General features: G+C 44.0%; 1 protein-coding gene and 1 pseudogene across 1 annotated transcript; one reads left to right on the forward strand and one right to left on the reverse strand.

Moving 5' to 3' along the window:
• Positions 1 to 396: 396 nt before the first annotated feature.
• LOC147982896 (tyrosine N-monooxygenase-like) lies at positions 397 to 2,175 on the reverse strand (annotated as a pseudogene).
• A 5,109-nt stretch (positions 2,176 to 7,284) lies between these two features.
• LOC147982897 (indole-2-monooxygenase-like) lies at positions 7,285 to 10,268 on the forward strand. Its single transcript, XM_087539391.1, has 3 exons — positions 7,285 to 7,875; positions 9,044 to 9,472; positions 9,548 to 10,268. The coding sequence occupies exons 1-3, from the start codon at positions 7,381 to 7,383 to the stop codon at positions 10,169 to 10,171; spliced, it is 1,548 nt and encodes a 515-aa protein (XP_087395517.1). The 5' UTR covers positions 7,285 to 7,380; the 3' UTR covers positions 10,172 to 10,268.
• The last annotated feature ends 3,000 nt before the right edge of the window (positions 10,269 to 13,268 follow it).

Raw genomic sequence — 13,268 nt, forward strand, 5'->3', positions numbered from 1 at the left:
GAATATGAAAAAACTTAGTTCATAGAACAATAAGTTGGCAATACATAACATATTGATGCATGAATGACATAATTGTAAGACGGGGTCAAAGCTGGGCACACAATTGTACAGCCAGGCATGTATACAACATAAACATAAAACTTTTGTGCAATTCCAAGGATTATTTCATGGTACACCATAATGGAAAATACAGAGGTTTTGTTTTACATAATGATAAGTACACACATTACATTAGTGATGCAACCATCGATTGCTTCTTTGTTTCTGCACACATGCAGTGTCATAATATTAAAAGAGAACTGAACGTAGCGCCGGAAACATGTAACATACACTAGTTCCAGATACATTTTATTGACACATAAATGAGAAAACGCATATTAAATCTATTTAATTGGATCATATATAGAGATGTGCAGCCAATCGTGGTGTAGCTTGCAGAACAAGGGGTTCAGCTAGTGCAAGGCCCGCATTGCGTTCTTGGAGACTCATACTCTTAACGTCGGGAGGCTTTGTCCAAGTGAATCCCTGCAACATCCTTGCGAACAACATCATTGTCATAGAGGTACCAAGTGAAATCCCAGGACAACCCCTCCTCCCACTGCTAAATGAAATGAAACGTAGGCCTGGATCAGTGAGAAGTACATTCCCAGTGTTCAAATGCCTCTCAGGGTGAAACTCCAGTGGTTCAGTCCAAATCTTGGGATTGCGGCCAAGTCCAAGCCGGCTTAAAAGTATGTGGCTATCCTTGGGGATGGTGTAGCCAGCAATTGTTGTGTCCGCCATGGTGACATGGGGTACGTTAAGAGCATGGTATGTGTGTAAGCGGAAGGCCTCCCGGATGCACGATTTGAGATAGTTTAGCTGAGGAATGTCAGACTCCTGCACCAGTCTATCTTTACCGACAACGGCATCGAGTTCGTCGGTTGCTTTCTGCATGATCTCTGGCATGTTTATCATCTCAGCGAGTGCCCACTCAACCGCATTTGATGGGTTATCGACTGCTGCAAAGATCATTTCCTAGGTACATCCATAGATTTGAGAATAAATAAAGTAATCAGTATAACGCAACAGAAAAGGTCAATACACAGATAAAATGGATCGAAGAACAATGAAGAAACTTTTTATTGAGGTTAAGATGACATACTAACCGCTGTTTGTGCTCTAATGTCTTCTAGGGAAAGCATTGGTTGTCCCTCTGCATCTTTAAGATGAACCAGAACGTCCAAAAAGTCTCGGGGCCCTTTCTCAAGAGTGGATGACCTTTCACGCATCCACTCCTCTATAATAGGATCATGCAACTGGTTGATTGTTTGCATGGCAACCTTGGAAACCTTTTCATGGCCATCCAAGTCGAGGCCTATGAGGGCAGGGAAGTAGTCGGACACACAAAAGCTGTAGAGATGGTTGAGGGCCGTGAAGAGAGCGGCAACATGTGCCACCTCATCATGTCCAGGCCCACTAGTGGATGAAGCTGGTAGGTCACTAAAGTATCTTTTACCGAACACAAGCCTTCTTATCATGTTACCAACGAAGTGTTGGGTTACATGACGGACGTTGACAATGTTGCCTGGACATGCCATGTCGCTGCAATGAGTTTTATTAATGTACCTCACAAGGTGGTCGTACTCCTCTTTCCGGAGGTGGTGGAGCTTTCGCTCCATGGACGAGGCGAGAATCTCAACAGTAAGGACACGCCTCATCTTCTTCCACTGGTCTCCGTATGGTGAGAAGATGGAGCCCTTGTACCCGAAGCTGAATATGCCCGAGGCGAAGGTGGTGGGACGGGAGGCAAAAACTTCATCATTTTTTCGTAGTACCTCAGAGGCTATCTGTGGACATGCTACAACAATGACATGGGTAGCTCCGAGACGGAGGCACATGATGTCTGTGTCATCTCCTTGAGCAGGCCATGGATCCATCGGAACACCGCCGGCTTGCTCAGAATCACCTGATGCATGTTGCCAATGATGGGCAGTGCCGCAGGCCCCGGGGGCAGCCTGCATCGTCGCCCCCGTTGCTTCTGGGACAATAGCACTCTTTTATTTTTCCAGAGAAAATACACCAGCATGGTGACCATGATAACCAGAGTACCAAGAGCCATATTGCATGAGCTGGGCAGGGTGTTATATGAAGTAGGATAGAAGGCAATTTGTGGAACTGATAGGTAATGGACAGATGTTTTAACAGTTGTGTTTGAAGACACTCTTGCTTGGTGCATCTTTGTTGGTTAGTTGTGCGGGTATTTATAGGACAGCCGGGGAGCCAGGATCCTTGACGTACTAGTTATTTAATCAATTAGTGACTCCTTTCATTGCCCCACGTGGCCACATATACCATTCATGTCGCCTCATGCATGTTCAATGCATTCTGGAGAGCAAATTAAGTGAATGTTGGATACTCAGTTAGAGACGTTCTTCACTTGATCATCTACAGGAGCTCTTCCAGATTGGCATAGTCAGAGAAGGCCTTTGCTGAGCTAGCTCACATGGAGTCTTTCCTTCATTCAGAGAAGGAACCATCAGAGTTTTATGGAAATCCTTCTCATTTCCGGCCTCTATCGATTGTTGCACACAACCGTCTATTATCAGAAAGTTTCAACATCAGAAGTAAGAGCATCTACAGCCGGCCGCCTCATACTCGCCTCAAATGGCGGACAACCCCAGGTGCCGCAACCGCCTCGTGGTGGATTTCTTGGCCTCTGACCATGACGGATCCATCGTCGACCTCACTTTGATCGGCAACGTGCAGGTGACGACCTCCGGCAAGGAAGAGTAGGGCATGGGAGATGGCGGCGCCTCGAGTCCCGTGAGCCGGTGCATGTCCCATGTCCTACTATACCTCGTCGACGATCGCACCGACATTTCAAGGGGCGCAGCCAGCTGTCGGACAACGTCCGCTGAAGTTTAGGTTTCATGTGCATGTAATTGTATGGATTTGAGGATTCGTAATTGAGGTATCTGGTTCTGGAAACGCTAATTTGAGGTCTCATCGGTCACTGCCCGGCGTCCACGGGCATTTGAAGGGTCGGATTTGTTGTATCCAGTTGTAAATGCTCTAAATGTTACTTCCTCCGATTCAAAATAAGTGTCCTAGCTTTGAACTGAGCTTAGAGGTTAGAGAAATTAAGAACTCGACAGAAGTAAACTCCTGGAAGTATCATCACTAAAATGTGTTATTCATGGGAGCCAACCGAGGCAACTGCTCCTGTCTGCAGTCTCTTGGCCATGCCAAAATTTGATACCGATGCCAGTTCGGTCTTGCTTTGGAATTTTGCACTGAGGCTGTCCGGGTTTCCGTGGGTATCCGTCGACCCGTACGTTCACTGTGCGGAGCCATTCTCCTCTACAGAAACGCACTAGCTGCAGGTAGCACATGATGCACGAGTCTTCGCATCCATTCTCTTCCACACACGCACTAGCTGCAGGTATGTAGCCCATGATGGACGAGTGTCCGGATCCATTCTGCACTAGCTGCAGGCAACGGCTCCTGCTAGTCTCAGTACTGTGCTTCCAAGAGCATGAGGGAGATGTTGACGAGTTACCAACGCTCAAACCATTGGTTGACTAGTTATTACACATGCATAGCTCGTGTGATCCGTGATTTAAGGGCAAAGAATCGGAATCCAATTACCCTTTCTCTTATAGTACTGTCGTCTGTCGATCATTCTGACCTCCACCTTCTAGAGTGAGCGTCACATAGCTAAAGTTTGTTTATTTGATCCCGCCAAAAAAATGTGTGTACTCTTTGAGAAAAAATGTACTAGTGGCATGCGGACTAGAAGCCACGCCACATGACTTACGGATTTGGCATGCCAGGGTCTCACAATGATATCAACATGCTTCAGCGATCTCCGTTGTTAAAGAGACCTTGCGGTTGGCATTTCGAGTGCTCCAACTTCGTTGGGGTATTGTTCGTGGAGCTGCAAATATATGGGATCTTGAGATGCTGTGGACAGTGATGGCTTGTTGTATGATCATGCATAACATAAATGTAAAGGAAGAGGCTGACGATGCTCGCCATACCTCTGATATTTTATACATGTTCGCCTCCTAAAAGAAAATCCAGAGCATATCGTCATCTTTCTATAGATGCGTCAAAAACTTCGACATTAATAACCGCATGTGTAACTACTCGATGATCTTGTGAAGCATATCTGGATTCATGTAGGAAACCATTAGTTTTCTATTTGAGCGTTATCCTCTGAATGGTATTTATGTCTGAATTAACTATGCATTTTTAATTTGAATTATTTATTGCTGATTTTTTTTACATCTATGTGTATGGGAATGCATGGAAATGAGGACGTCGTTGCCCAGGCAGAAATATGGGCTCCATTGGCTACTGTCCGCCCACACGTCCGGACGTGTTTGTGGACAAGAGTCCACTGAGCCCCATTATCTAGTGCCCTCATTTCACACAGAGATAGAGGGGGGGGGGGGGGGGGGGGCGGAGGGGCTTAGCGCAGTTCGGCTAGAGAAGGACGCTAGTCACCAATCCTTGCTCCCTAGAGGGCCCACATTAGGTAGCTTATTTTTTTTCTAAGGCCCACTTCAAGCTTCCTCGAGGTTTTTAGCGTCATATCCGAATTTTTTATTTTACTCTGAAATTGCACGAGTGCTATACCTCACATTCAGCGAGGCAGAAGGACCTCTCTCATCGAGTGCTAGATAATCGGGCTGGCCCACTAGCGCATATTTTCGACAAAATAGTTAAAAATAGGTGCGCGCGAGGGACCGGTTTTGGGATCTCCTCGTTGCTTGGTAGCACTCTTAGCCACTGCGCCAACATCGAGTCCGTGTACAATATGTAGGACGCGACCTACTAGAAGGAAAAGAACCGTCTTTTACACATATTTCTTCTTTTCTTTTCTTCGGTTTTTTCTTTCTTGCTTTTCAATGCTTTCCTCTGTTTTTTTTGTTTCCTTTCTTTCTGTGGGTGTCCGTCGACCCGTACGTTCACTGTCCGGAGCCATTCTCATCCACACACGCATTAGCTGCAGCCTGCAGGTGGCACATGATGCATGAGTGTCCGGATCCATTCTCTTCCACACACGCACTAGCTGCAGGCAACGGCTCATGCTAGTCTCAGTCCTGTGCTTCCATGAGCATGCGGGAGATGTTGACGACTTACCCACGCTCAAACTATTGGTTGACTGGTTATTACACATGCATATTGCTCGCTAACTGACATCCATGCATAGCTCTTGTGATGCATGATTGAAGAGCAAAGAATCGGAATCGAATTACCATTTCTCTTATATTACTGTCGATCAGTCTGACCTCCACCTTCTAGAGTGAACATCACATAGCTAAAGTTTGTTCTCTCTGATCTCGCAAAAAGAGAAGTGTATATTCTTTGGGAAAATGTATTGTCACTAGTGAGAGAGTCGGGTGAGAGACGCGAGACAGAATGAAGGACGAGGAGGACAGCGGGCTAGGTCGGGCTTGGTTTTGGGTCGGGCCTGGTGGCGTCGCTTCTAGGCCACATGCCACTAGTAAATTTTGTCGGCGTTTTTTTTTAATTGAGTTGGCTGATACCAGTGGCATGCAAACTATTCGCACACCACCAACAACACATCAGTAGTGCCATTGTTATATGTTGGCATGCCACTAGTAACTCGGGCCATGTCCCACCCCTGGGGCTAGCTTACTAGTGGCATGGGCATATTTTAGCACACCACAATTTTGGCCACGCCACATTTATTTTGAATAATACCAGTGGCTAGTGTGTGGCGCGCCACTAGCATAGGATGTGTTTAGGCATTTCTCTACTAGTACCAAGGTCACATCAAACATGTCATATTTGAAGCAGTGGCATCAAACGACTTTTGGATTTGGCATGCTTTCTTTGTGCCAGGGTCTCACAATGATATTAACGTGCTTCAGCGATCTCTGATGTTTAAGAGACCTTGTGATGGGCCGAGATGCTCTGTCGTGCAACTACACCGTCAATGGCCATGATTACATCATGGGGTACTACCTTGCCGATAGTATGTATCCTTACTGGCAGCAGTTTATGATGACTATCCCCGAGCCTAGGTAGCAAAAGTTTTCTCTTGGCATAAATGCAAGGAGCTGCTAGGAAGGATGTGGAGGGGTCATTTCGAGTGCTCCAACTTCGTTGGGTTATTGTTTGTGGAGCTGCAAATAGGTGGGAACTTGAGACGTTGTGGGAGGTGATGACTTGTTCTACGATCATGCATAATATATTGTCGAGGATGAGGCTGACGATGCTCGCCATACCTCTTATATTTAGAGGCCTAAGGTACATGTTCCAGAGCATGTTGTCAACTTTCTAGAGATGCATCCACAACTTCGACATTAATAAGCGCACGTGTAACTACTCAGTAATTTTCTGAAGCATACGCGTATTTATACTGGAAACCATTAGTTTTATGTTTGAACTTTATCCTCTGAATAATATTTATCTTTTAATTAACTGCATTTTTAAATTGAATTACTTCTTGTTATTTTTTTTAAATTTTTATTGTTTGAACTATTTATATCCTTGATTGATCTATGTGTGTAGGAATGAATGCTACGTTGTCGCCTTATTAATTGCTCCAAGTTCAGTGCACCCCACAGTGGTTGTTGGTTTTAGTACTCTGCTTGACTAGCTTATAAGCAACCGATCGAGCTTGTGATGATAAACTAAGCTGGTTCAGAAGAACAATTGCGCCGAGAGCTCCAGCGGTTGTATTATATGTGTGTATTTTTTGCTAATGTAAAATGCGCAATTTCTATGTAAATTGTGTGTAATTTTTGTTATTTTTTATTTTCTTTCTTCATAACGGGTAATACCAACGCCACTAATTCATTCTTCTTTAGGAAACTTCCTATTTTGTTCCCTTTATTTCTGTTCATTTATTTTTATTTTTGCCTTGTGTCTTAACAGGTATTGGGTCAATTTCTGTTATGTTTCAGACCATGCCCATGTATTTAGTAGGCTTCCGTTTGGTGGTTGCAAAGAGTCGAGTGCTCCTCTAGAAAATTTACTGGCCCAAATAATTGCAAGTCGATTTTGATTTTGCTGCACTGAGAAAAGTGGACGTGCCCAAATTATTTTTTCAGCCAACTTGTCCCTAACCGGTCCCTTATATTTTCCACTTTTTCTTTTTTGAGCGGTCACAGAAAGTTCATAAAACATGTAACCAAGACCCAAAGACTACCTTGTACAGTATGTTTTTAAGAATGAAAGCTACGTTGTCGCCTAACTAATTGCTCCAAGTTCAGTGCACCCCACAGCGGTTGTCGTTTCAAGTACTCTGCCTGGCTAGCTTATAAGCAACTGATCGAGTTTGCGATGATAAAACTAAGCTGGTTCAGAAGAACAATTGCGCCGCATAGCTTCTGAAAGTGCTGTGCTAGACATTAACTTCCCATGGCAGATCTCGTCATGCTAGAGACGCCTCCGACGGGATGGTTTCTATTCCTCTTCCCGCTCTTCCTCTTGTTTGTGTTTTATTACTGGTTCACTTGGAAGACAGGAAAAAGGCAACAGCTTGCAGGCAGACTCCCGCCATCACCACCGGCGCTGCCCATCATCGGCCACCTGCACCTCCTCGGCTCGCTCCCGCACGTCTCGCTCCGCAGCCTCGCCAGGAAGTATGGCCCTGACGTGATGCTCCTCCGTCTCGGCGCCGTGCCAACGCTCGTCGTATCGTCGCCGCGTGCCGCAGAGGCCGTGCTGCGCACGCACGACCATGTCTTGGCATCACGGCCACACTCCATGGTCACGGACATCCTCATGTACGGCTCGTCCAACATCGGCTTTGCGCCATATGGCCAAGGCTGGCGGCAGGCAAGGAAGCTCCTCACCAACCACATGCTGAGCGTTAGAAAGGTGCAGTCTTTCCGCAGCGCCGTCATGGAGGAGGTAACTTTCAATGACTTTCTAGTTTTCGCCACACCACATTTGATAGAATTATTTTTAATATCTCGGCGTGAAACACATTATGAAGACATAAAATTGAAAAATGCATAAACTTCATCCTTTCCAAACCAAAAAAACTTAATATTTAAGATGATGAAGAAAATTGTGGATTGTTAAAAATCAAAATTAGATGGCGAGTTGACCAGAAGAAAATTAGAAAATGGGCTGGTCTGTCTATCCACAAGGCGGCGTAGTGCAGGTCCGTCGGACAAAAATATATCATCATATTTAATTAATATTTAACATAATTTGAAAGAAAAGCTATCCATAGATCATGAGGGTAAATAATATAGCTTGTGCTTCATTAAGAAATCTCGAAATAGAAAGGTGTGACAGCTCCCGGTGCCTAGGCACCGTCTACCAATAGTAAAATCAAAAAAAAAATCTGAAACTTTGTAACATCAAAGATGATCAAACTTTGTAGGTTCTTGCAAGTTTTCATGCCAAAATATTATGTAGAGAAAGGTGTATGAACGAGTTTCAGATTTCAGTGCTAAAAATGCTCAAAACTTCAAGCACTGAGATCTTTTTCGTGTGTAGAGCTCCTCGAATGGTTTTTTGGTATGAAAACTGGCAAGCGCCTACAAAGTTTGACCATCTTTGATTCTGCAAAGTTTTAGATTTTTTCCTATTTGTTTTGATTTTAATGTTCATAGAGGGTGCCTAGGTACCCGGGAGCTGGAAAACTACTCTCGTCTCGAAACCAACTCAATCCAATTGGCACACTGAGGTCCTAGCAATTGCGAGAGGAAAGGTCATGGCTTGAAAATCCATCAGACATAGGAACGTGGAAACGCTCATACTACTCAACACCAGCAACAATCAAGAAAAGAGAGGTCAGGGCTTAGACGGTCTCCAGTTAACTGATGAATAAACAACATCCACTAGTTAGGATATTCCACATTTCTAAAAAAAATTGGGAGCTTGATTTTTTCTAGTTAATATGTCAGTTACCATCAGATAGGACGTCCCTTTTTATTCAATGATTTCCTACTGTCAAGCCTTGTTGGTAATCTTCTTAGCATTTTCAGAAACTTACCATGTCAGAAACAAAATAAATAAAATTCACTTTCATTGTGCCCTCTGCTAACAATTGTGCATGCCATCATAGGTGAGCATGGTGATGGCCAAGATTCATGAGGCCGCCGCAGTCGTTGGTGTGGTGGACATGAGTGAGCTGCTCAAGACATTCACATATGACATGGCATGTCACATCGTGTCCGGAGAATTCTTCCTAAAAGAAGGACAGAGCAAGTTGTTCCAAGACCTCACCAATGATACGTCACTGCTGCTAGGAGGGTTCAAGGTGGAGGAGTACTTCCCAACATTGTCTAGGGTAGGACTGCTTAAAAGGACAGTCCGTGCAAAGGCTGAGAGACTAAGGCATAGATGGGCCGATCTGCTGGACAAGGTGATCGATTATCATGAGAACAAGGACAAGTCAGTGTTAGATAACCAGGGTAGTAATTTCGTCGATATTCTCTTGTCTGTTCAGCTCGAGTATGGTCTCACAAGAGAGCAGATGAAAGCTCTCCTAACCGTAAGTAAATATAATACCTTCCAGATTATTACAAATAAAAATTATTATAGTGTACTAATTAATTGATATCCACAGGATGTATTTTTCGGTTTAACTGACACATCATCTAACACCCTCGAATTCACAATGGCTGAGCTCATGAGGAGGCCCCGCCTGATTGGGAAGCTACAAGACGAGGTAAGGAGTATCGTACCCCAGGGACAGGAAATTGTTGATGAAGCCGACATTAGCAGTATGACATACCTAAGAGCAGTCCTAAAGGAGTCATTCCGATTTCATCCTGTTGCACCTTTACTTGCTCCACACCTTGCCATGGCTGACTGCAGCATCGATGGGTACATGATTCCTGCTGGGACGCATGTCTTTGTCAATGTATGGGCCATTGGTAGAGACTCTAGCTCATGGGAGGAAAGTGAAGAATTCATACCTGAAAGATTTACAGAGGAAGGCCGTGATGTGCATGTCAACTTTGTAGGGAGTAATTTTAAACTCTTGCCGTTCGGGGCAGGACGCAGGATATGCCCTGGTATAAACCTTGGAATCATGACTGTTGAGCTTATGTTGGCAAACTTGATGTACCATTTCGACTGGGAACTGCCAATAGGGGTTGAGAGGAAAGACATTGATATGACAGAGGTGTTTGGACTCACTGTGCGCCTGAAGGAGAAATTATGGTTAGTTCCAAAATCATGCATGTAACGGAACAAAATCTTCTAAGTAAATTTATGTTACCCGTATGTAGCCACTATAAAATAAAGGTTAATTCTAGCCATCAAAGGAGTCAGGATTTTCATCCTAGGCGTGGGACAGAAAGTAATAACCACACAAGTATACCATGCATGTGATGTACTTTTCGTTTGAGCTTACTGTGGTTTTTTTATTATTGGCACAGTGTTTTATTAAGTTGGCATATCAACTGAAATGAGATCCGATCCGGATTAGCTCCATCTTCTCATTTAAATTTACAAATTGAAAAGTAAGGACTCATTCTGCTATTTTATTTTTATTCTTGAAATGTAACAAACTTAAAAAAATACTAGCACATATGCATGTGCGTTGCAACGGGATTACACCTGTTAAAATGCCGCTCCCAATCATAATAAGCGTAAACATACCCTTACTTTTTCAAGACTAATTATCCCATTGTTAATTGTGTCCAAGGATTTAAACATTTCGCTTAAACACACAATAGATAATAGAGACTGCCAAGTAAGAAAGCAAAGCTTAAAGGTCAGATCAATGGAACACCTTGTCAGCAACCTTCTTAGCTTCTTCATTGCCTAGAAATTCCTATAAACTAATCACTTATAATATCAAGTGGTTTATCTAGGACCTCTCATGCGGTGTGCTTACGCACAAAACTCACTTTACAGAGACAACATGGACTACTTTAACAAATAAACGTATGCATTGCAGTATCATGCACATGAGCAAATCGAATTGTAAAACCAAAATGCCTGGAAGGATGGAGAGTGTAAAAGGATAGACTACAAATACCTTCAGCCTATTTTGTAGCATTCCATCAATTCATGACCAAGCCTTAATAAAAACTGAGAATAGCTTACCATTGGATCTAGTAAATCAAGAATACCATAAGCAAGTCCGTAAGGAGAATTGTAGAATCATGACCAAAAAGTGCAAGAAAACACACACAAGAATTGCTTACACTGATACACTACAGCAGATCTCGTTCGGCCCCGACCAGGCAAGGAATCTGCGAAAAACTTGAATTATTTATGTTGTACAATGACCGGTCAAGTGGCATACAGTGATACACTACAGCTGACCCCGTTCAGCCCCAACCAGGCAAGGCCTTTCATGCACTAATGATGAATCTTGTTCTTTATCCCCCATCCAGATGCCAGAATAGCAAAGTCTTTAGGAGAACAACACTGGAGTATGTGAGTTCGAGAAGGTTGTTCTTTATCTTCCATCTAGATGCTTAGATCCTCCAAACCCATCCTCCAACTATCATGAGACAAACTGAGAAAGTCGCACAAAAAGATAACGTCGGTGTGCTGTTGTGCTCTATCTAACCTGCAATTGCGTGTATCCTCAGATTTTTGTTAAGCACTGCATGGACATGTGCATCGAGAGCAATAAATATTCATGATGCTGATAGTAAGACCTCACCTTGAAAATCTGGTTCAGGAGGCAACACGCTCGCACACTCGCCACCAGCACTGTAGAATGGGCAAACACCTTGATGGTCGTGATGTAGGCAGCTCTTACGGTCTGTGGTGGTAGCGGAGACTGTGGAGAACAGGGAGGCGGCACTGATCATGACAGGCGAGTTAGTATGGACAGACAGGATGCTAGTACTCAGAGTCATCCTCGATGGTTGGCACTCGATGATGCATCGGTTTCTTATACATGAGCAAACCATCTCCCTGTTTATCAGCCATCATAGGGCCATCAAATTCAACGGGGCGGCCTCGTCGAGTACGGCGTCTCCACCGTCTCTGACATCTTCATCCACCCCAACCCCTACGCTCTGTCCTTCTTGTCACCGACCTCTCCTTCCTTGCCTCTCTCGGGTCTAGCGCGAGTTGCACGTACAACAAAATAGGTCAAAGGAGAGACGATCAGATTGAATAAGAAAAGCCTAGAGGGCAGAAGATTCCGAGCCATGAAAGAGGTGTCGGGCTGGTGCTGATGCGCGGCAGTAAGGCGGCGAAGCAACAGGGCGATGCGGGGAGGGGACGTGAGCACCGAGATCCAGTCTAGTGCACCCCTCGCCCAGTCGACGACAGTCGCACGTTTTCCTCCTCCTCGTGAGGCTTGGTCCCCACCATGGTTTCTACCTCCTCTCTCTTTTGATAGTGGTATACCATATACGATATGGGCTGGACGTGTCTGTTTTGGTAGCAACATAGCAAGGGTGTTTTTCAAGTTGTGTACAACATGTGCGCCTCAGAAACATTATCAAATTTCCTTTTTCTTTTGCAGGAACGGACCGATCCATCGACGTGCGTCTTTTGCAGGAACAGATCACTCACATTGATTTTTTTTCTTGAGGGAACGGATCCATCCATCGATAGGTCGTGCCTGAGGAAAGATCAATCGCTTTTTTATCGGAACAGATCCATCCATCTTTCAAATCTCAACCGTCAATATTTATTGGTTACCATAAAATCAACGGTGATAAATACATGACGTATGGAGAACTATGAAAGCCTCCATCTTTTATTATTAGGAAAAGAAACGAAATAGACTTCCAAATGAATCTTTGGTTTTTTTCCTTGTGTGGCTCTACGACAGTATATACAAGCCATGCTAAAGGTACATAATTAGTAGTTTTGTCGAAACTACCTAACTGGTTGTTCGAACCGATTTAATTAGTATTTTAAATATGAACCTATGAGCCTTCCCTCATTGATTTCTATTAGAGAAACCCCTAGCATAACATGGTCCTTACACACTGAAACAGGAAAGAAGAGAAAGTAGAAGCTGCCATCTGCAGCACATCACCAGCATCAGCCAATCTAAAAGGCTAGTTCCTCTATCCTAGCTCATAATAAATAAGCTGAAAAGTATTTGGAAATGCCCTAGCAACATAAGCACGACACGAAGGTGGGGCCTCAAAATTTTTCACCCAAATTGAGTACATAATATTATCAAACAAGCATCTTGATCTAGCAAATCATCCTACAATTCTTCTCCTCGTCATCTAGCCATCACCTCTTGCGAAAGCCTCTTGCACCGACTGTTTGATCGTCTCCACACTAGCATCAATGCTTCTTTACTCATGGATTTTCCGCAACATACCCTTGTAGCTAATGCTATGACATTTACT

The sequence above is a fragment of the Triticum urartu genome, chromosome 2A (assembly GCF_056163025.1).
Source record: "Triticum urartu cultivar PI428250 chromosome 2A, HENAU_Tu73, whole genome shotgun sequence".
Taxonomy (NCBI): Eukaryota; Viridiplantae; Streptophyta; class Magnoliopsida; order Poales; family Poaceae; genus Triticum; species Triticum urartu.

Bases quoted from the DNA above. Each gene is read 5' to 3' on its own strand.
- LOC147982897 (XM_087539391.1), top strand. From the start codon at position 7,381: ATGGCAGATCTCGTCATGCTAGAGACGCCTCCGACGGGATGGTTTCTA. The intron at 7,876-9,043 runs GTAACTTTCAAT...ATGCCATCATAG, and splicing joins GCAGCGCCGTCATGGAGGAG to GTGAGCATGGTGATGGCCAA. The intron at 9,473-9,547 runs GTAAGTAAATAT...TGATATCCACAG, and splicing joins AGATGAAAGCTCTCCTAACC to GATGTATTTTTCGGTTTAAC.